Source organism: Gopherus evgoodei, chromosome 23 (assembly GCF_007399415.2).
Source record: "Gopherus evgoodei ecotype Sinaloan lineage chromosome 23, rGopEvg1_v1.p, whole genome shotgun sequence".
NCBI lineage: Eukaryota > Metazoa > Chordata > Testudines > Testudinidae > Gopherus > Gopherus evgoodei.
In genome coordinates, this window is record NC_044344.1 from 608,684 (window position 1) to 630,822 (window position 22,139).

Sequence of the window (22,139 nt, forward strand, 5' to 3'; positions counted from 1 at the left end):
TTGCTCGGGGTTCCGGGACCGAGAGAGCAAACCGGGAACGCCGCGGTTTGCTCTCTCGGTCCCGGAGCCAGCCAGCAAACCGCAGGGAAGGAGACCTGCTTGCTCGGGGTTCCGGGACCGAGAGAGCAAACCGGGAACGCCGCGGTTTGCTCTCTCGGTCCCGGAGCCAGCCAGCAAACCGCAGGGAAGGAGACCTGCTTGCTCGGGGTTCCGGGACCGAGAGAGCAAACCGGGAACGCCGCGGTTTGCTCTCTCGGTCCCGGAACCCCGAGCAAGCAGGTCTCCTTCCCTGCGGTTTGCTGGGTGGCTCCGGGACCGAGAGAGCAAACCGCGGCGTTCCCGGTTTGCTCTCTCGGTCCCGGAACCCCGAGCAAGCAGGTCTCCTTCCCCGCGGTTTGCTGGCTGGCTCCGGGACCGAGAGAGCAAACCGGGAAAGGAAACCAGCTTGATTACCAGAGGCTTCCACGGAGGTCAAGAAAAGCGCTGGTAACTGTCTACATTGGATTACCAGCGCTGGATCACCAGCGCTGGATCCTCTACACCCGAGACAAAACGGGAGTACGGCCAGCGCTGCAAACAGGGAGTTGCAGCGCTGGTGGTGCCCTGCAGATGTGTACACCTTCAAAGTTGCAGCGCTGTAACTCCCTCACCAGCGCTGCAACTTTCTGATGTAGACAAGCCCTTAGACAAGTTTTTAAATTCACAGGATAATTATGCTTTTTTTTTTTTTTCTAAAGATGCTTACGTAAACTATTCTTAGGATACAGACCTAAGGTAAAATTTTCAAAAGCTCTTAAGTTCCATTGATATTAAGTGAGACTCAGGATGGGCATAACTAGGACTCCCACGTGCTACAGTAATAGAAATAAATATTTTTCAGAAGTGCCCAAGGGACTTAAGAGCACCAGTCCCATTGGAAAGGACTTGTGCTCTTGTTACTTTGATGCTTTAGAAGATCACTCCCTTAGGGACCTAAGTCACTTCTGAATATGAGACTTTTGCTCCTAAGTAATTTAGGTGCTTTTGAAAACATCACCCGTAATCTCTTTATTGTGAATATGCAGCGATGGGCCCCGTGGTGAGTGAGAGACGTTGTTGTTATTAACAGTACTTTTTAATATATGAATCGTAGTGTCTGTTTTTCAAGGTGAAGCATCCGGATATGACAGTGAAGCCAGTCACCCAGGAGATTCGTCTGGGCTGTCCTCCCAGTGTGAGATCCTCACCACACAGGTATGCAAGTTCCTGAACTGAGATCTCTAACTGCTTAATGCACTTTCCAGATATGGTTGGATAGTATAAAATCTAGGAACTAGACAGTCATGTGCAAATTATGGAGCTACCATCACTGGATGCCACAGATCTACAGAAAAGGTGCTGTTAGTTTCAGGTACTAAGCTATCCAGAACTGCAGAGCTGCTTTAATGCTGATATTTGTCAGATTTTGCCTTATGCATTAGCAACACGTTCTACTACAGGTTATTCACCATATAGCATTAAGATTTTGATGCTTAATTGTGGGTTGTGTCTGTAACTTCCTTTCTGCATTCGATTAGTGCTGGAAACTTGTGCTTCCTACACCAAAGGTTTGCATTGGTAGGAATTGATATTGGATTTATGGTAAAGAGACTTTTAAAATTATAACCCTGGTTAACTGTATTATTATCTGATTCCAGTTGTCTGTGGGGAAAGAGGTACTGGATTGCTATGGTGATTAATTAGAAACACAAAGTCTTTGCCTTCTTGGTCACTGATTCCAGACCAGACTATGTTGGAAGGGTGCCTTGGTCATATGTACTGGCTGGTTGACCTCAATCCAGTTTCTAGTGGATAGGTCTCCCCACAGAACTCCTCCTTGTCCTCCTGTCACACCCCGTTGGCTGTCTCAACAGAGAATCCAAGGAAGAATAAATTTCACCTTTCTGTTGTGTGGGTGGCCCTTCCATGTTCAAACCAGTGTGTGCTGCACTATTGCAAGTCATGGTTCGTACTGGTATAGCACAATTGTGCTGTGGGTTTGCAGTGGTGTTACTTCATTGGTGACTGAGGCTTGGTCTACACTAGAGAGTTAGATCGACACAACGCAGTTTTCATCAACCTAACTATGTGTCTCCACTAAAATTTCACTCCCATGATGTAACTACCCAGCTACACTGACTTAATAACGCCACCTCTATGGAGGCATAGAGTCGATGTAATTAGGTCAGTGCAGTGTTGGTGTAGACGCTGCTTTTCTTTCATCAACTGTTACTGGCTTTCAGAAGTCATCCCACAGTGCCCCACACTGACAGTACAATCGATACAAACTCTCCCGGTGAGAATGTACACCACCGACACAAGGAGTCAAGAGTAGACATGTACAAGCAATGTAATTACTGCAGCGGCTGTATGCCTAAGTAAGTTATGTCGACTTAATTTTTTAGTGTAGACATGCCCTGAAAAGCCCAGTGTAGACAAGCCCGGAGAGCTTTGGGCTGGACTTATTGATGAAAGAGTTATTCTTCTCATTTCTAGCTTGGTCAGTGATGCAATAACTAGAAAGTTCCACGTGGTGGCAGTGATGGAACTGACAATGTAATAGCCACTATTGTTATAGAAACCACCTCTGTCAAGCTTGGAAAACTGTTTGTTTATAAAAGCATCCTTTGAAACCATGTATTCTGTGTGGTCTAAGAGGTAAACAGCATATTTTTAGCAGAGGGCACAGCAATTTTCAAGGATCAGAGACAGCATTAAGAAGGAAAGGGGTGCAATTTTTTCCTATTTGAAAACAGCTGTTGAGTTTCTGAGTCATAGTAGAGAGCAAACATAAATTTTAATTAGAGGCTCTGTACTACCACTTTCTAAATAAAGTGGCCTATTAACCCTTCTTGTACTAGGCTCAGTATGCTTGGAATTCATGTAATAGGGACCTTTTCCACTGCTGAATAAATAGCATGTGCAATTTTAGGACCAATTCAATGGGCATGCAAGGGCCACTTCGTTAGACGTGTTGTCTTAGGGCATTCAACAGGTTAAGATGACTGGATGGAAAAAGTAGTAATCTATTATTTGAATTGTGTAAATCATTCTGTAAAAGCCAACGCCTGTATTTGCTGCTCACTGCGAGGCTGTGATAACTTGGAATCTATTCCAAAATGTTTTACGATTGCAAAGTGAATATTTTTTTTTCTTCTGCCATGACATGGTTTGTTTTTACAATAAAAACTCACTGTAATTTTCCAAGCACCAAGTATGTAAATAAATTAGATTCAGTATTTTGGATCAGAGTTGTTCTGCTGTAGTTCCATTCACAAGCATTTTGAATAGAAATTATTTTTTACTGTTTAGCAACTGAGCTGACTCCTGATAGCCCAATGTAGTTTCTTCTATTGCAGCAGAAGGATGCCATGCAAAACAACTTAAAAAAACTTCAACAGGAAATGGCCGTGCTTGAGGCTGTGCTGGAAGAGCATGGAAGCCAGGGCTTTGAATTTCAACCCCGAGCCAGTGAACTGCCTCATTCCAGAGTGGAAGGGACACTCACAGTGGGACAGATGAGACCAGCTAGAGGTAACAGAATATCAATGAAAATTATTTTTAACCTTTATTCCAAACGAGTCGCTGAGAATCTCATGATTATTTTTCGCCCAAGAAGCTGAGGTGTTGGGTCGAGCTGGCTTAATCTTAATATAGTTTTGCTTAAACTCAATTATTCAGTGAAATGCACAGGACTTAGTAGTGGCTTTTTTGTATTAATATGATTTACACGGTAAAATATGTAGGCTACAAAACACATACTTATCTGTTCCTGACTCTCATACAATTATTCTTGCTTAAGATATTTTCAAAAAGAAATTGGGTAGGCCTCATGGCTTAGCAATACCTATCCATGCTGCTTGTTTTGTGGGCATTCATTCCAGTCTGACTGTCTTCTGTCCCTTGGATGGATGGGGGCTGTGAAAGCTGCTAAATTCCAAACAGGTCTCCATCTTCTGTCACTGAAGGTCTGTCCTTTGGCAAAATAGAATGGAGTGGATTTCTGTATTGGTTGGGCTGTAGGAGGTGATGCAGAACAGGTCCAGACTGCTGACAGGTAGAGAAACTGAAAAGTGTGTTGACACTGGTGGGCCTAATTCGGTAGGAGAGATACATTATTCCTGATGGAGCTAACTTTTGAATGCATGTTTGTGTGACATTTCTAGATCCAATAAGCCTAAATCATAAGATAACTATAAATACTGTGTTTGAGGATTAAGTCGCGAAACCAATGATTAGTTTCCTTCAGGCTACAGAGTGACTTAAAGCAATTTAATTAATATAAAGCTTGTTTTACATTGTCATGCTAGAATATGGATTTCAGGCTTTCTCATAAAAGTTTAAAACTGATTACAATTATTGATGGTTTGTTTAAAAATTACAAGCATCTCCCAACCATTAAATATTTGCCTTTCTAAAATACTTACTGGTGAACAGAGATACGTTCATGTATTTTTGAGGCTTTATAAATAAAAAGTGTATAAAATTAGCAGAATTCTGCCTTAATGTTTCTACTTTTCCCTATTTCATCATTAGTTCCACTTAATGCATCAGTTGACTCCTTGTTTTTGTAAATGATTGAATATATGAAGTTTGCTATGTTTCAACTGGGGTAGTATTTTATACACATTTTGATTTGGGGACATTGGGATTTTAGAATCTGTAAAATGTAACTTTTTCTTTTGCAGGGTTCAGAAATTACTATGGCTCCATTTTTTTTCATGGTTAATGCTGCATTATAATTCTGCAGAATACTGAAAATTACATAAAAACTAATCTCATTTCACCATTATTGACAGTAAATGTGCCACTGGCACTATAGTTCACTCAAACCATGTATCATTCGTACGTATCTTTGTGTCCTTAGCCGAGAAAATTGTTCTTTTTCAGTCATTCTCCTGGTGATAACAGTTGCATATACTTGTTGCTTTACTTGATATTTTGCATTTTTTTTTTTCAGGAATTCTTTCTCTTTTAAAACAAATCTGATTTGTATTAAGGTTGCTGCTTTGGAGAAATAATTGAATTCTTACCTTAAGAACAAGGTTGAAAACACTAGTGTTTTTATTTCTCTTGGATTTTTGTAAATATTATTGTTTTTCTTTTGAAGGAACAGCATTAATTTCAGAAGTAGATCTTGAAAATCACAAAATCAGCAGTTCAAAGGGACTTTCAGCTGATGGGTTCCATGTAATGCCAAGTGATCATTCCAACACAAAAAATAAAGAGCTAGAAAAAGAAGGGTAAATGCTTTTTGTTTGTCATTTATGGTCTTCTATGAACAATTAGTCCCTTGAAGAAGAAGAAGGGCTGCATTTTGTTAGTATTTCCTTAATTGGCGATTCCATCTCTAGTCAAAATAATCTGGGTTTTTTATTTATTTAGATTTCATGTTGTTTGTTCTGTCATCTCTGTTTAATAAGACATGCAAACTATTTCAGTGATGCAGGATTAACTCTTTTCACGCATGCATACAGGAAACCAGAGTTTAGAGCAGACTTGTTTTTCCATCACTTGGGATAGAGAAGTAGGGGCTGTTCTTGTGTTGGCTCTGTAGAGATCAGTGGGATCTGGTCTAGAGATCAGTGGGACCTGGAAGTTTCTTTTCAAGGCCCTCCAATCTATCAGTTCAAGCAATAGGGATAAAATCCTGTCGCCTCTAAGTCAATAATTGACTTCAGTGGAGATGGGATTTAACTAGAGATGGACTATTCCACAGAAGAGTGATTAGTTTACAAATGATCCATATTGTGTTGTGCCCTGAAATTATTTATGGCCAGTGCCTTTGGTTAGTAGAAAAGGAAGAGGTTGGCTTGCATTTTTAAAATGAAGACAGGCAAACACTGCACAAATAATTGAAGGGTGTAAACGTCAAGGAAGAAGAAGAATAGTTAAGGTTGATCTGAGGAAACTTAATTGCAAGTAACAGAACCAAATTGAGCAAAGGGGAAAACTTCAGGCTAAATATCATGGAAATTTGTCCCAGCAGTGAGATTTGCTAGACTGAAATAACAAAGCCCCATCAACTATATCCTTTAAATTTGGACTGTACAAAGTACTAGAAAACAAATTGTAGAGAGCAAGTCTTCACTGGGCTTTGGAGATGGTTAGTAGGTCTTTTCCAGCACTAATTTCTATGCTGTGTGCCCAAAATTAAAATGTTAAAACTAAAATTACTAGCAAATATTCTGTCTATAAGCTATAAGCATAGGGAAGACAAACCTCTTCTATGTAACTCAATGCAGGAAGATAGTTTGAAATATTTATTTATTCACTCGCCCTTGTTTAATTACTGTTCAATGGTTGATTGTGTATTTCCTAAATGTAAGCAAACATTGCATGTGTCGGTCAAAGACAGCTGGGAGATTAAATAGGAACTTGAGGTATTGGTTGGAGGAGGAAAGATAAATTGGGCTGTCAAGCGATTAAAAACATTGTGATTAATCGCTCAATTAAAAAGATTAATCATGCTATTAATAATAGAATACCATTTATTTAAATATTTTTGGATGTTTTCTACATTTTCAAATATATTGATTTCAGTTAGATCACAGAATGCAAAGTGTACAGTGCTCACTTTATATTTGTTTTTTATTACAAATATTTGCACTGTAAAAAAACAAAATAAATAGCATTTTTCAGTTCACATACAAGTACTGTAGTGCAATCTCTTTATCATGAAAGTTAACTTAGTAATGTAGAATTACGTACAAAAAAGTCATTCAAAAATACAACAATGTAAAACTTTAGCAACTATAAGTCCACTCAGTCCTACTTCAGCCAATCGCTCAGACAAACAAGTTTAGTTACAATTTGCAGGAAATAATGCTGCCTGCTTCTTTACAATGTCACCTGAAAGTGAGACTAGGTGTTCACGTTGCACTCTTATAGCTGGCGTTGTAAGATATTTATGTGCCAGATGTGCTAATGAGTCATATGTCCCTTCATGCTTCAACTACCATTCCAGAGGACATGCATCCATGCTGATGACAGGTTCTGCTCGATAACAATCCAAAGCAGAGCAGACCCAACGCATGTTCGTTTTCATCATCTGAGTCAGATGCCACAAGCAGAAGGTTGATTTTCTTTTTTGGTGATTTGGGTTCTGTAGTTTCTGCATTTGAGTGTTGCTATTTTAAGACTTTTGAAAGCCTTCTCCACACTTCCTCTCTCTCAGATTTTGGAAGGCACTTCAAATTCACTTTTGAATTCTTAAACCTTAGGTCGAGTGCTTTAGCTATTTTTAGAAATCTCACATAGGTACCTTCTTTGCATTTTGTCAAATCTGCTGTAAAAGTGTTCTTAAAACAAACGTGCTGGGCCATCATCCGAGACTTCTATAACATGAAATATGGCAGAATGCTGCAGAACAGGAGACATACACTTCCCCCCCAGGAGTTTGGTCACAAATTTAATTAATGCATCAGGTAACATTGTAAATAAGAAGCAGGCAGCAGTATCTCCTGTAAATGTAAACAGATTTGTTTGTCTGAGCGATTTGGCTGAAGTAGGACTGAGTGGACTTATAGGCTCTAAGGTTTTACATTGTTTTATTTTTGAATGCAGTTATGTAACCAAAAAAAATCTACATTTCTAAGTTACATTTTCACAATGGAGATTGCACTACAGTACTTGTATGAGGAAAATTGAAAAATACTATTTTTTTGTTTATCATTTTTACAGTGCAAATATTTGTAATAAAAAATAATACAAAGTGAGCGCTATACACTTTGTATTCTGTGTTGTAATAGAAATCAATATATTTGAAAATGTAGAAAAACATCCCAAATATTTAATAAATTTCAATTGGTATTCTATTGTTTAACAGTACGATTAATCATGATTAATTTTTTTAATTGCAATTAATTGAGTTAATCTTGTGAGTTAACTGCAATTAATCGACAGCCCTAATAAATTGGTCCTGTGAAATCAGCAAAGATTTCTGTTCTTTTTAAGGGAGACCCAGGTTCTAGCAAAATTTCTGGAACGTAGATGCATGGAGGAGAGACCAAAATTAAGTTTGTTTCACAAGGCTGGATAGTGTGGTGAAACACAGCTGGTATGTTGTTAAGCAGCAAGCTATTCGCATTTATCTTTTGGGGTTAGTTTGAGAAAATTTACATGACAGTTTGACATGTCGACATGCAGTTTTTAAAATATTTTAGTCAATTTAAATTCAACAGTACTGCTTTTGTGTCTTCATATCAGTTCTATTGCTAATCATTCCCCAACACGTAATGCCACTATTGCTATTCAATGTCTGATAACTAAGGAGATGGTAAATTGTTCATAATTTTTTTTTTTAAGTTCTAGGTCGCCTGCTTTACACCTTTCCCATCCTAAATCCCATCTATTTAAAAAAGAAGCTCTGGAGCAAGGCCACTGGTGCCCAAGCCTTTGGAAAGCCAAAACTCACTCCAAGGAGGGAACAGTTCAGCAGGTTGATGTGGCAGTGCTGTTGGAACAAGAGGGAGTGAAACAATGTAATCAGTATAGAATTGAACCAGGTAACACACGGGACTGATCAAACCCAACACATGCATTTTGGCGTCTACTTGTATCCCAGTCATTGGCCTGGTTTATATATCTGTAATGAGAGAAATCGTAAAGAACGTGCGTTTAAATTAACTATATAGTGTTTTCTTGTGAATCAAGAGACTTTTAATCTGTTGAAACGTTGATAATTCCTTGAGAGATCCCATGCTATCAGAAGGTGCAGTTTGGGAGGGGATAATACTCTGATACAATAATGAATTTTAATATTTTAGTCCCACATTTATAATTTTTCTCAGGAAATGCTAATTGTAGCCTTAAAGGTTTCACAGGTGTTTGAGCGCTTTAGATCAGGAAAAATTATGATTCCTGGTGATTTTAAATAATGAATGAGGTAAAGGTGAAATAGTGAATAATTAAGCAGAGAAAATGACTGTAGCCTGTAAATGTAAAAGATGGAGCAACATCCTCCAGCATGACTGCAATGAGAAACTGCAATTAAAGACTGGGACTGTTTCAGTGACTGATTCCTCTTTCCTTCAGAAAATGCAGCTGAGCAGGAATTTGGAACAAGGATAAACAGTGCAGCTGTTCTGTGTGGGAATGAGAGGAGGACTCCAAACAGCTCTCCCTTGAAATTTTCTGAAAGACTTACCCACTTTCAAACTGCAGAATCAACTAATAGTGTAGCTGTATCGTGGAATGTTGTTAATGGGAAGAGTACTCAGGGATGTAAGCAGGAGAGAAGGGCATTTTCCTCTGCATCTGCTCTGCACGCTGGAATTGTAAAAGAAAATGCCAAAAGCCCTGTGACCTGTAGAAGACAAATGTCAGTTGTGGCATCAGGTCTGAACCAGAGTGAGCTTGTAAGTGTATTTCGCTATCTTTGTCACTCCCCTGTTAATATACATGTACCATGATGCCTGTGATCCTAAATAAAATTTTAACCTCTTCCCTAAAGAGATCCTATATGCAACACAACTTAATTTGACATGAATTACCCATTAATAATACCAGAGTATTTGAAATTAGATACTGCCTTGTTTGCTAGTACTGACAAATGTGAGGGTTTGAATGTAATGATGCAATTAAGTACGGTTCAGAGCTTCTAAATGGATTGGAAAGCCATCCACATAAGCAAGCAACAAGAAGGCTCGTTGTTCCAAAGCAAGGGAAACTCTCACCTCAGATAACATAATTTATTTATTTTTTTATACATTTGAGTAGACCCCTTGCAAGTTTTAGAGGCTCATATTGTGGTATATACTTAAAATCAACTTACACAGAGCAGTGCTTCTCCAACTGTGGTGTAAGCAACTGGACTGACTTTCCAAACCAGTCATCACTAGCATAAAATCATCTCAGTTGTCTGTGCAACCTCTGCCCCAAAATTGGTGATGTTATGACTTGGCATGCTATGCCTACAGTATCTCCCGCCTAAGTTTAAATGTCTTAGAAGGTGTACTCGCAAGAGACTCAGTAAGCTGCAGCCTCCCCCTGATTTGCACTCAATACTCAAAGGTCTGATGGCCAAAGCTTTCCTTGCAGTCACACAAAGTGCATTCAACTAGTGTATCTGAGGCAAACCGCTTGCTTAAAATTTTTCACTATATTTAGTCAGTTATCATGCAGCTACTACCCAGACATTGGATCTATTGCATTGGTAATTGCAAAGAATCCAGTTTGGCCTAATAAAGCAAAGGGTTTATTAGCTGCACTGGCAACAGCTAGCTTTTAAGCTGTGGAATGCATCACTAATGGCTAGATATATCCTAGCTTTAACTAGTGAAGGAGAAACTTTTGGTGCTATTTGGATTTGTTGAAATGTGCTAAACATAAAAGCTGCTGCTTACTATTTTATACATGAATAATTCTGAAACTTTCATTAAGTTGATCTTTTCGGTGTTTACTGCTTTAATTGAACTCTGCTCCATTGTGAGGATTTCAGCAATTAATTATAAATTGCTAATGATCCTGGTAGAGGGCAATGGTATGGGGACATCATTGCCTTTTCAGCCTGGCTTTCCCCGTGTCATGTAGACTACTGGATGAAGCAGCATGAGAGAAATAACTGATATTACAATATTTGTACAATATAAAAATGCTAATTTTGGTAGCCTTCATTGATAAATAGTGACTTCTAATAAAGAAAGTTATTTACCAACCAATAGTTACCAGTTATGAAGCTGGAGGAGTAACAGATCTGCGTATGTGGCTATTAATTTTATTTAGTTAATAGGTAACTGGAAAACTCCAGATTTCTACAACAATGAATGTGCTGGTTAAAACCCTTCTCCATAGGTCGGTTGAAAAGAATGGTTATATCACTGAGCCTTCACGTCATCTGGACTTTTAATGTTTTGTTGCCATCAGAAGTTGAATATTGTCTTAATGCCTCAAAAAAACTGCAGCATGTGTTTCCATTTCACTTAGTTCATAGATTACTGATTGATCTGAATTATAGTATAGTAGGGTATTGCTTTACTTGAGTTTATGTAAGCCAATCAAATAATTTCTGTTATTAAAGGCAAAATGAACAGCATTTTTGAAGTAACAGTTTTACTTCATTTCTCCATTTTGTTTCAAAGTACCGCCCCACTGTATGTTTTATTTACAGCTTCCATTGACATATATTTAATTCTCAGCCATATTAGAAAGCTAATCTTGTAATGTGGAAACTCCTATTCAAAGCCAGAGATGTCTAATATTCCAATTAAATCAATTCTTTCTAATTCAATATTTATTTGCTTTCAGTTACTGGTGCAGAAGTTTGCCAGGAAAACCCAGAGCACTTTATCTAATCAAATTACTGAAGGAACAACCCATGTCATAATGAAAACAGGTGTGTTGGAAGCTCTGTGAACAAACCAGATATTTAATGCCACATAAAACACTAACTCCAGTCTTAACAAAGAGCACATTGACAGTCATTCAGCATGATGGTCTGAAGATGTTTGATTAGGATGTGGGATTTACAGTTCACTGTTCTTTTATTCTGTATCAGAGTTTGTGTGATCCCAAGTCTAAACTAAAACTTGAACCATCTGTCTTTTATTCCATTTTATGGAGTCCAGATGAGAAGTTTCTATTTTGGTTGCTTGTTTATATGGTATCATTGACCTGGTTACAACTAGAATTTGAAATTGATATATCATTATGATGAGCGACTGATGTCATGTTATGCCTGTAAATTTAAGAATGTGTCAGCAGCACATTGATTTTAGATAATTCACAACCAAGCAAAGGGAGAGCCAGACATTTCCTTCTTACAGCGTCCTTTGTTTGTGTTTTTAAAAAGCTCACTTAAATTCTTTCTCAAAAATCCAAATAGTCTGATGTAATCAAAAACAGTTGTGTCATTGAGTAGAATGTATTTTTCTGGCAGCCTATCACTTTAAATATGAATCAACTTTCAAAGTTGCTTTACGTTATTTAGATGGCAAAACTGAGTATATTTCTACTCAATCTGCAGATATGGAGCTAGTGTGTGAGCGAACACTGAAGTACTTTCTGGGCATTGCAGGAAGAAAATGGGTGGTTAGCTATGAATGTAAGTATAATACTCTTTGGAGCAGCTATGTGTCCCATCCTCCCCGGTTTCCTAAACCACCTCCTTTATATTTCATATTTAACATATTTTAGCATCTGGGTTTTTTTTCAGAGTACTATCTGAATATTTAGATATTTAACGATAACACTCAACTTCTTTTTTTTTTAAGCATCTATTGCTTCATTCAAATAACTGTAAGTGATTTCTCCCAAAGAAATACTTTCTCTTCACAATTAGACTGTTGGTGCTAATTAGAGCATCCTGCCTGATTTAATATGATCTGTTCTTCTCTGTTCTTTTTGTTTAGGGATTGTTCAGTCTTTTAAGGAAGGAAGGATACTTGATGAGGTGGGTCTGATGTCTTAAGAGTGAAATGCGTAATATGTCCATTGCACTAGCATCCAGACACTATGGCGATGAGCATATTAATCATGTCTGAGACAGAAACAGGAATTAAATATTTGAAACTGAAAATTAGTTGTGGGTGTTTGAGACAGAGGAGAATTTGGCATAGGACTGAAGTGAGGCTTCTAGGCCGTACCAAGTTCTGCAGAATGTAGGTATTCCATGCTGTTGAACAAAGAGCCTCCCCTGTGATATTTTCTTGACCTTTTTGTCTAGCAACAGTTCCAAAGATAAAATATGACTGTTGATGTTGGCAAATGCAGGTTGGAGGTAATTATCTGCTGTGTGTATGAAAGAATAATGTTGGAACACAACCACGTCCAAGCTCTGGCACTTAATTAACTGCTCTATAGCCAACTACTGAAAACTTCCTATTGCAGCATCTTCTAACTCTGTAGTGCAGATAGCTATCTGGGACTAGAGCATGGAGTAGGTGGTGTCTGCCTCTCTTTACAGTGCTCAGATTTTCTGCCTCAGGCACAGATTTTTGCAGAACCTTGCATAAGGAACATAAGAATGGCTGTAATGGGTCAGACCAAAGGTCCATCTAGCCCAGTATCCTGTCTTCTGACAGTGGCCAGTGCCAGATGCTTCAGAGGGAATGAACAGGACTAGGTAATTTCAAGTGATCCATCCGATCTTCTGGCAGTTAGAAGTTTAGTGACACCTGGAGCATTGGGCTGCATCACAGACCATCTTGGCTAATAGCCATTGATGGACATATCCTCCAGGAATTTACCTAATTCTGTTTTAAACCCAGTAATACCTTTTGGCCTTCACAAAATCCCATTGTTATGAGTTCCAAAGGTTGACTTCTTGTTGTATGAAGAGAGACTTCACAAACTTTGGTCCAGTGCAAAATTTCATAGTTCTGATGAGTAGAAATGGATGTCTTGCTTCTGCTCCACTCTCAGCTTCTCTGGTCAAAAAACCCTAGGCTAGCATTTAAAGCCACGGGAGAAGAAAAAACTGTACTACTCCCATAAACTCTCTGGGAGACTTCATCATTCTCCATCTGGGTCCTACTTTACCCTTTATGGAGGCTCCTGAATCTCTGGTCTCTCCAGCCAATGATATGGGGCATCTACTGGATGCCCTTCAGTCTCAATCTGCTGTTTCAAGCAATGTGAGAGGGGTTTTCAGAACAGATTCAGTCTCCCTGATTATGGAAACAACTACATAAGTCTGAAGTTGGGTGAAAATATGAGTTGTCTTTTTTTAATTCTCTGCCTGTTCTGCATAGAAATCTATGAAGGAGCTTTGTTAAAGTAGTGAATAATAGAGAGACAGATGCAGGCCTAAGATTATCCAATAAAGCATTGTATTTATTATTAATCTAAATGGCAAGTGAATGCTTTGAAGTAAAATAGATGTTGAAAATTAAATTAAGTTCTAGAGGTTATGTACTTGACAGTTAATTTCTACTGAATGAGATTTGCCACTATCAACTGACTGTTGCTCTTCTGAGTCAGTTCAATGTGTTGAATAGAATTTGATTAGGTTTTTTTAAGGAAACATTTATGTGATTAAGCTGCAGCAATGGTCCCCAACCTTTTTGTGGCCAGTAGCACATTCATGTTTTCAGAAGTGTGTGGCGGGCGCCAACAACTTTTCAAGGCTTATTTTTATTTGTACATTAAATAATACGAAAAAGATCATATTTAATATTACATAGTATATGAATCCATAAGATAAAAAGGGTAATTTTACATGTAAAGGGTATTAATTAAATTATTCGGCAATTACTCTTTCACCTTACCATGTGAATTTGCTCTTTTTTATCTACCTTTAAGAAAAATTAAAGCTTTTTTACAAAATAAATATCATAAACAGTTTTCATCTTATTTATTTTTAAAAAGTAAAACATTGTTGAACTGCTGGTCCAAATATATTTATTATTCTTTCTTTAACATAGAATGAAGCCTGCAACCCCGGAGTCCCTTGTCCCTGGCAGGGGCGGGACTGCGGCTTCTCTCCAGCTTCAAAGCCAGAGAGAAGCTGGTGCCTGCTGGGGACAGAGAACACCGGTGCCCGCAGCCCCAGAGAAGCTGGAAAGAAGCCACAGCCCTGCACCTGCCAGGGACAGAACTCCGGCACCTGCAGCCCCAGAGTTCTCTGTCCTCAGCAGATGTATGGCCCTGGCTTCTCTCCCCTGCTGGGCACTAGGCGGGCACAAATAAATTCCCCGGCGCCATGGCGGGGACCACTGAGCTGCAGGATTCATAGATTCAAAGCCCAGAAGGGACCACTATGATCATTTAGCCTGACCTCTTGTGTAACACATGCCATAGAACTTTCCCACAATGATTCCTAGACCGCATCTTTTAGAAGAACATCCAATCTTGATTTTAAAATTGCCAGTGATGGAGAATCTACCATGACCCTTGGTAGATTTTTCTAGTCATTGTTTACTTACCTGTTATAAATGTACACCTTACTTCAGCTTCCAGCCATTGGCTCATGTTATATCTTTCTCTGCTAGATTGAAGAGCCCAGTATTAAATATTTGTTTCCCATGTAGATACTTATGGACTGTAATCAAGTCATCCCTTAACCTTTTCTTTAAGATAAATAATTGAGTTCTTTGAGTCTGTCGCTATAAGGCAGGTTTTCTAATCATTTAATCATTCTCATGGCACTTCTCTGAACCTTCTCCAATTTATTAACATCCTTCTTGAATTGTTGGCATCAGAACTTGACACAATGTTCTAGCAGTGGTTGTACCAGTTCCAAATATAGAGGTAAAATAACCCCTCTACTCCTATACAAGATTCCCCTGTGATCATGGGATGCATAAACATTAGCTCTTTTGGCCACAGCATCACACTGGAAGCTCATGTTTAACTGTAAAAGCAGCAAAGAATCCTGTGGCACCTTATAGACTAACAGACGTTTTGGAGCATGAGCTTTCGTGGGTGAATACCCACTTCCTCAGATGCATGTGAGGAAGTGGGTATTCACCCACGAAAGCTCATGCTCCAAAACGTCTGTTAGTCTATAAGGTGCCACAGGATTCTTTGCTGCTTTTACAGATCCAGACTAACACGGCTACCCTCTGATACTTGACACCATGTTTAACTGATTATCCACCACAACCCCCACATCTTTTTCAGAGTCACTGTTTGCCAGGGTAGTCTCCCATCCTGTAAGTATGGCCTACATTCTTTGTTCCTACATGTATACATTTATATTTAGCCATATTAAAACACACATTATTTGCTTGTGCAGTTTACCCAGTGATCCAGATCACTCTGAATCAGTGACCTGTCCTCTTCGTTATTTACCACACTCCCAATTTTGCTGTCATCTGCAAACTTCATTAGTAGTGATTTTGTTTTTTCTTCCAGGTCTTTGATAAAAATGTTAAATAGCGTAGGGCCACGAACAGATCCCTGAAGGACTCCACTGGAAATGCACCTGCTCAGTGATGATTCCAATTTACAGTTAAATTTTTAGACCTATCAGTTAGCCAGTTTTTAATCCATTTAATGTGCGCCATGTTAATTTAATTTCATTCTAGCTTTTTAATTATAATGTTGTGTGGTACCAAGTCAAATACATTATAGAAATCTAAGTATATTTTATCAACACTATTACCTTTATCAACCAGATTTACAATCTCCTAAAAAAAAAAAAAAATCGGTTTAGTTTGACTGGATCTAGTTTCCATTAACTCAAGGTGATTTGCATTAATTACATTACCCTGTTTTCATTCTTTATTAATTGAGTCTCATACAACTGCTCTTGAACTTACCCAATGTTCCAAGACTTATTGAAAATTAACATTAATGTTCCAGCAAGCTCCTCAGTCAGCTCTTTTAAAATTCTTGGATGCCAGTAATCTGGACCTGCTGATTTAAAAATATTTAACTGTAGTTTCTGTTTGGTATCTTTGGAGGATGTTAGTGGAATGGAAAGAGTGTTATCACCACATGATGAGACTATATCATCCGTATTTGGAGAAAAAACAGAACAGAAATATTTACTGAACACTCTTTCTGCATTATCAGTGATGATTCTACTATTCCTGTCTAGTAATGGTCCAGTGCCATTGGTAGCATTCTTTCTGTTCTTAATATATTTTAAAAATTCTTTCTAAATGTCCTTAATTCTGCTGGCCATAAATTTCTCCTTGTGTCCCTTTGCTTCCCTTATCAATTTTTCTACAATTTCTGACTTCTGATGTATAGGCAATTGGAGAATTTCTTCTCTATGAATGCTAGGAGCCTGGGTAGCAAACAAGAGGAATTGGAATTGCTCGGTTTTTTAGCATAAATTCAATCTAACTGGTATTACTGAAACCTTGGTGGGACAAGTGTCTCAACTGGAATGTTAAAATCAATGGCTATAACCTATTTAAGAAGGACTGAATGAGGGAAAGTGGGAGGGGGAATGGCATTCTATGTCAAGAATAGCATTACTGGTTACTGAGTCACTGATAACTCAGAAGAATGCTCGAATGTCCTAACTGATAAAGGACAATGCTTTTTAGTCAGTCTTCTGCGTGTATTTGTTGTAAAGTTTCCAGTTTCTGAAATCTGAGAGTCATTTCCTGCCTTGGCCCAATGGGCTCACCATGCCGGCCTTTTCTGTCTCTGACTTCTGATTCTTTACATTATCTTCCAGTACAACTTTGAAGTGAGAGGAGACGTGATCAATGGGAGAAACCACGAAGGCCCTAAGAGAGCTAGACGATCCCAGGCTAGAAAGGTACAGGCATATCAGCATAAGAAACCATTCATAGCTGTCAGAAGAATCCCATTCTGTATCAACTGTTGTTTATGATGCCAGCTGAATAGCTGAAATATTTTTAAATTGTCTTTTATCCTCCCATGAAATCAAATGTACAGAATGGTACATAAACGGTGTAGTTGGCTCTGTCTTTGCAGTGCTGCTCCTAGAGCTTGCCAGTCAAGCAACAGACATTCAAATGTTTTTGAATACCATGAGTGAATTACATCTTTTATAATATAGGTATGGGCTGGCTCAAAGGAAGTGCTCTGCTATAGAGACAGCTCCCTGGGAAACTATTTGCAATCCCTCTGCCTGATTAAGAATCAGTGTTGATAGGTTCTGAAGGGAGATCCTATAATCCTTCTGCAGAAAGTAGAATGAGTGAGATACAAGACATGTTTTTTGCGGGCAGGGTGAATTTTAACTAAAAATATGGGTAGGTGATCCTCTGGGCTCTGGGAAATGGAGGCCTGGGGGAAGGGAGAGGTATAACCAGTCTGCACTAATTCTCATCTAGAAGAAATAGGCAATGTTTTCATTGATCACCTGCTGCTTAACCTCTTAAACTTTCTCTCTGTACATGAAACACTGTTCCCACGATTTAAGCATAGGATTTTTTTTAAGATAGTTATTTATATGCTATGTGTAGGGACCTTTTGACTAAACTACTACAGGAAACAGTTTGCAGAGTGATGGATCTGTAAAATACTAAATGTCATGCTGTCTTGCCACTGCAGTAGGAAAGAAATGGGTTTGTACAAAACCAAATATCAAAATGATAAATGTTGTTTATTCTTGGGTTTAGGGCTGTGTTCAAATTGCACTCCAGCTGTTACAAAAAAATGCAGCAAATTTGAATTTTTTTTCTCTCATTTATCGAATCTGGGTGTTCATTATCTTCAAGGTCCTGTGCAAATAGTCTGTGACCTTAAAATGTTGCAGGCATAATTTTTTGCTGTTTCACACCACATTGCTTATGCCATCAGATGAGACCCCAATCATCTACGTTTGGGGAAAGCCCAGCCCTTATTCTGGAACCACATGTGGGGTTTTTCCTCAAGCTCCTTCCCATTAACATTTGCCATTGTGGTACCCACCCCTCCAGTTTGCTGGGGAAATGTGTCATGTTCTCATAGAATGGCATTAGATTAATGGCAATCTGTGTGACTGCCATTAGAAGGATCCCAGAGCCATCATCTGGAAACACAGCCTGTTGTCTCCACTGGGCTGGAGAATGAGAAGCCAGAGGTTCTCTCTTGAATTGAATCCTACTGCAAAGGAGAGAGAGAGGCAATTCATCCCTGACCTTTTCCCCCCTTAGTTATACATGAATGTGCAATGCACTTATTTGGAGACATTTCTCACCCTGTTCTCTGGTTAGCATGTTTGGTAATATTCATTAAGAAACTGTAAATACAAGAATAACCTTTAACAAGATACAAGACATCCATGAGCAATGCAACATAGCATGTCAGTTTTAAGTTAACCAGCTAGCAGTGAGGAAATCCATTCATGTTTGAGTTGCAAGCATAACAGATAAGATAAGTGAGGGGTGTATTTTCCAAAATATACACTGTGATCTTGTATATATTAGCATAAGTCATATACCAAAGTCACAGGAACTAACATTTCCCAGAGTATACCTGTATACCAGGGGTTGGCAGTCTTTCAGAAGTGGTGTGCCGAGTCTTCATTTGTTCACTCTAATTTAAGGTTTTGTGTGCCAGTAATACATTTTAAAATTTTTAGAAGGTCTCTTTCTATAAGTCTATAATATATAACTCAACTATTGTATGTAAAGTAAATAAGGTTTTTAAAATGTTTAAGAAGCTTCATTTAAAATTAAATTAAAATGCAGGGCCCCCCGGACCGGTGGTCAGGACCCAGGCGCAGTGAGAGTGCCACTGAAAATCAGCTCGCGTGCCGCCTTTAGCACACGTGCCATAGGTTGACTACCCCTGCTGTATACTGTTGTGCAGGGGTCTCTAGTGCTTTCATTCTTCAGACAACTTCATGAGAGAAAGATTCCTCTTCCAGTTCCACAACTGTCCCCTGCTTGGTTGTCAAAGCATTTAATTTGTGGACTACCAGGAAGAGTTTACTGCACCACAGCTGCTTCACGAAGCATAGCCTGAGAATCCCAACCATAGAGGGACCTCATACATCACTCTAATAAACAAACATTTCATTGAATGTCCATTCTGCCCTGGAACCACTACCCTTTGTTCACATGTGCCTTGTTTTTCAGCTCTTCAAAGACTTTGAGATCTGTTGCTATGGACCTTTCACTGATATGCGCACAGGTGAGGGGTTCTGGATTAAGGGAATGTACTATCATTTCTAGAATCCACAGAAAATATCTGCAGTGACCATTGCAAATTCTCCAGGACTGTTGCCTTTGTGGGCCCTTTTGTGGAGACCCACCTTTTAGGGCTATTTAATCTGCAATTTACAGTATAGCACAATGAAACATACACTAGGTATTTTTTTCCAGTTTTATCTCCTTAACTCACAAGAGGCTGTTTGACTTTTAAAAAAAAAAAAAAAAGTTTGGATGGAATTCTTTGTTTTGGGGGGAAGATCATCATACCATGATATACAGATCTCAGGAGAATTCCATCTCTGTGTAGGTGGCATAGGGATGGCACAAAATAGAGTAAGATTTGGCTTTATAGAACACTTTTCATCTTGGAAGTCTGGCCCCAAAGCACTTGCAGGTGACTAGAGGCCCTAACAAATACAGTGATGGCCCCAAGCACTCCTTACAGCACAGAAATTCATACCATCATGTTACTAATGGTATGGTGTTTTTAATGTAACGTGATGAGCCCTACAGAAATGCCTATAGGTAAATTGAATAAAAAGGAAAGAACTAGAGCCTTGAGGAAAATACTGCACAGTTTAGGATTATGGAAAGTAAGATCTTCAAGTTCTGTAATGCCCACTTATTCCAATGAATACTCCTTAGCATAAGTAACAAATTGAAGCACTCAAGATCAGTAATAACTAGAGTGCAGTGCAGTGAAGGGGTTAGAGCAGAAGTACTTTATTCAAAAAAATTAAAAAAGAGTCTTGGCAAATCTGGTATTTAAATTTCTTTTACTGAATGTAGTAAGTCTCAGTCCTCTAAACTGTGAGAAATATCAAAGGGCTAGATTCTGTCACCCTCAAACTGAGCTGTACTTTACACTGCATGTAGTTCCACTGAAATAAACACGACTTGTGAAGCCAGGTACTACCCAATCTGAGGTGAGGATGGAAAAGTCAGGCCTGTGTGAACAGTCCAATCAGAGAGAGAGAATCTTGTCTCTCCTGGCCTCATCTGCCCAAGTGTCTGTAGAAGACTGTTCATTCTTCTTATTACTCAGTAGGCAATTCTTAGAAGAATCTACTTAATCATGAAATTAGGCATTTCTGGCTCTGCTCCCTGATTGTCCAAAGATTTTTGCATAATGTCTCTAGAGTTGCCAGGTGTCCGGTTTTCGACAGAAACACCCAGTTGAAAAGGGACCCTGGCGACTCCAGTCAGCACCGCTGACCAGGCCGTTAAAAGTCCAGTTGGTACGGGGCTGGCAAGCTCCCTACCCGGCTCTGGGTGGCTCCCAGGAAGCAGCTGGCATGTCCCTCCAACTCCTAGGCATAGGGATGGTCACAGGGCCTCCGTGTGCTACCCCCGCCCCGAGCACTGGCTCTGCAGCTCTGGTTGGCCAGAAACTGCAGCCAGTGGGAGCTGCAGGGAGAGTGCCTGTGGAGAGACACACCCCCCACACACCTCCCCCCCCCGTGCCTAGGAGCTGGAGGGACATGCTGGCTGCTTCCTGGGAGCAGCCTGATGTAAGTGCTACCTGGAGCCCTCACCCCCTCCTGCACCCCTGTCCCAGCTCTGATTCCCCCCACACACACACACTCTAACCCCCTGCCCCAGCCCCATGAAAATGAGCGAGTGAGCAACTGAAGGAGGGGTGATGGTGTGAGCAGGGGCGGGGCCTCAGAGAAGGGGCGGGGCAAGGGTGTTCAGTTTTCTGCCATTAGAATGTTGGCAACCCTAAATACATTCCCATCAGTGTCTGCTTTGGCCACGTAAAATATTTTTAGACGTAATCCTTCCATTCAATGTTTGAAATTTTCTTTTCACATTAAAAAAAAAAAGGGCACACAGATGTGTAAGCACCATTCTCTCTGGAAAAAGTTTATTGAAGTTATTTGAGTACTTTTCTACCCTCACACACAGCTCCTACCCATTATCTTCTTAACAACTGAGACAGCCACAGTATAACTTTATCTCATCCTAATCTTTCAAAAGAGCAGTTGTGAGAAGTAAAACATATATTAAAGCCTGCAATTATGTACATAGGGTAAGTAGATGAAAACGATTGCAGCTTTCTCATTAGTTTAAAGCTGCAGGTATGTGGTGTCTCTTATGAAGACAATTAAACCGCAAAACTTGTAGCTTAACTTTTCAGTAGTAAAAGCACATATCTTCCCATCTTTGCTCTTCATTCTCTTCCCTGCAGCAAACTCTGATTTGTCCAGTATCACATTTATTTCTGACTGGATGAATTATCCCCACATCTCTTGACATTTACAGTAATTACCACAGCGTGTGCAGTGCTCACTCCTAGTGCTGTGATGAGCAATTACAGGCTCCTCTAATATGTTTTTTCATCAAGAGTTCAGCAAATTAATAGAAATTAAACACTCTGGCTAGTTTGTGTTAATGAGAAATTATCACAGATCTGTAACTTTTGATTCCAATTGTAATTTCATGCAGTGGCTCTTTAAGTCAAGATGAACTGACTGGCAGCATTTTTTTCCAGGGGCTGTCTGTTGTCTGCCTGGGACCCTGAGGCTCCCATGGTGGTACTCCCTACTGAAGAACCTAGGATAGGACTATAGTAGTAATTGGCCTGCACAGACTAGTAAGAGCAGAGCTCCTTGT

At 39.3% G+C, this 22,139-nt stretch overlaps 1 protein-coding gene across 6 annotated transcripts in view; it reads left to right on the forward strand.

Moving 5' to 3' along the window:
• The window catches only part of BRCA1 (BRCA1 DNA repair associated), a 48,648-nt gene that overhangs the window by 23,246 nt on the left and 3,263 nt on the right, over positions 1 to 22,139 (forward strand). For 4 of the 6 annotated variants that reach the window (XM_030541134.1, XM_030541133.1, XM_030541132.1 and 1 more), the window contains 10 exons: positions 1,148 to 1,233; positions 3,378 to 3,552; positions 5,129 to 5,261; positions 8,326 to 8,525; positions 9,055 to 9,377; positions 11,266 to 11,353; positions 11,984 to 12,061; positions 12,369 to 12,409; positions 17,093 to 17,176; positions 19,449 to 19,503. In XM_030541134.1, the coding sequence (XP_030396994.1) occupies positions 1,148 to 1,233; positions 3,378 to 3,552; positions 5,129 to 5,261; positions 8,326 to 8,525; positions 9,055 to 9,377; positions 11,266 to 11,353; positions 11,984 to 12,061; positions 12,369 to 12,409; positions 17,093 to 17,176; positions 19,449 to 19,503 (1,263 nt within the window). Of the gene's footprint in view, positions 1 to 1,147; positions 1,234 to 3,377; positions 3,553 to 5,128; positions 5,262 to 8,325; positions 8,526 to 9,054; positions 9,378 to 11,265; positions 11,354 to 11,983; positions 12,062 to 12,368; positions 12,410 to 17,092; positions 17,177 to 19,448; positions 19,504 to 22,139 lie in introns of those variants that run through there. The other 2 variants (XM_030541135.1, XM_030541136.1) reach the window with 2 other exon arrangements.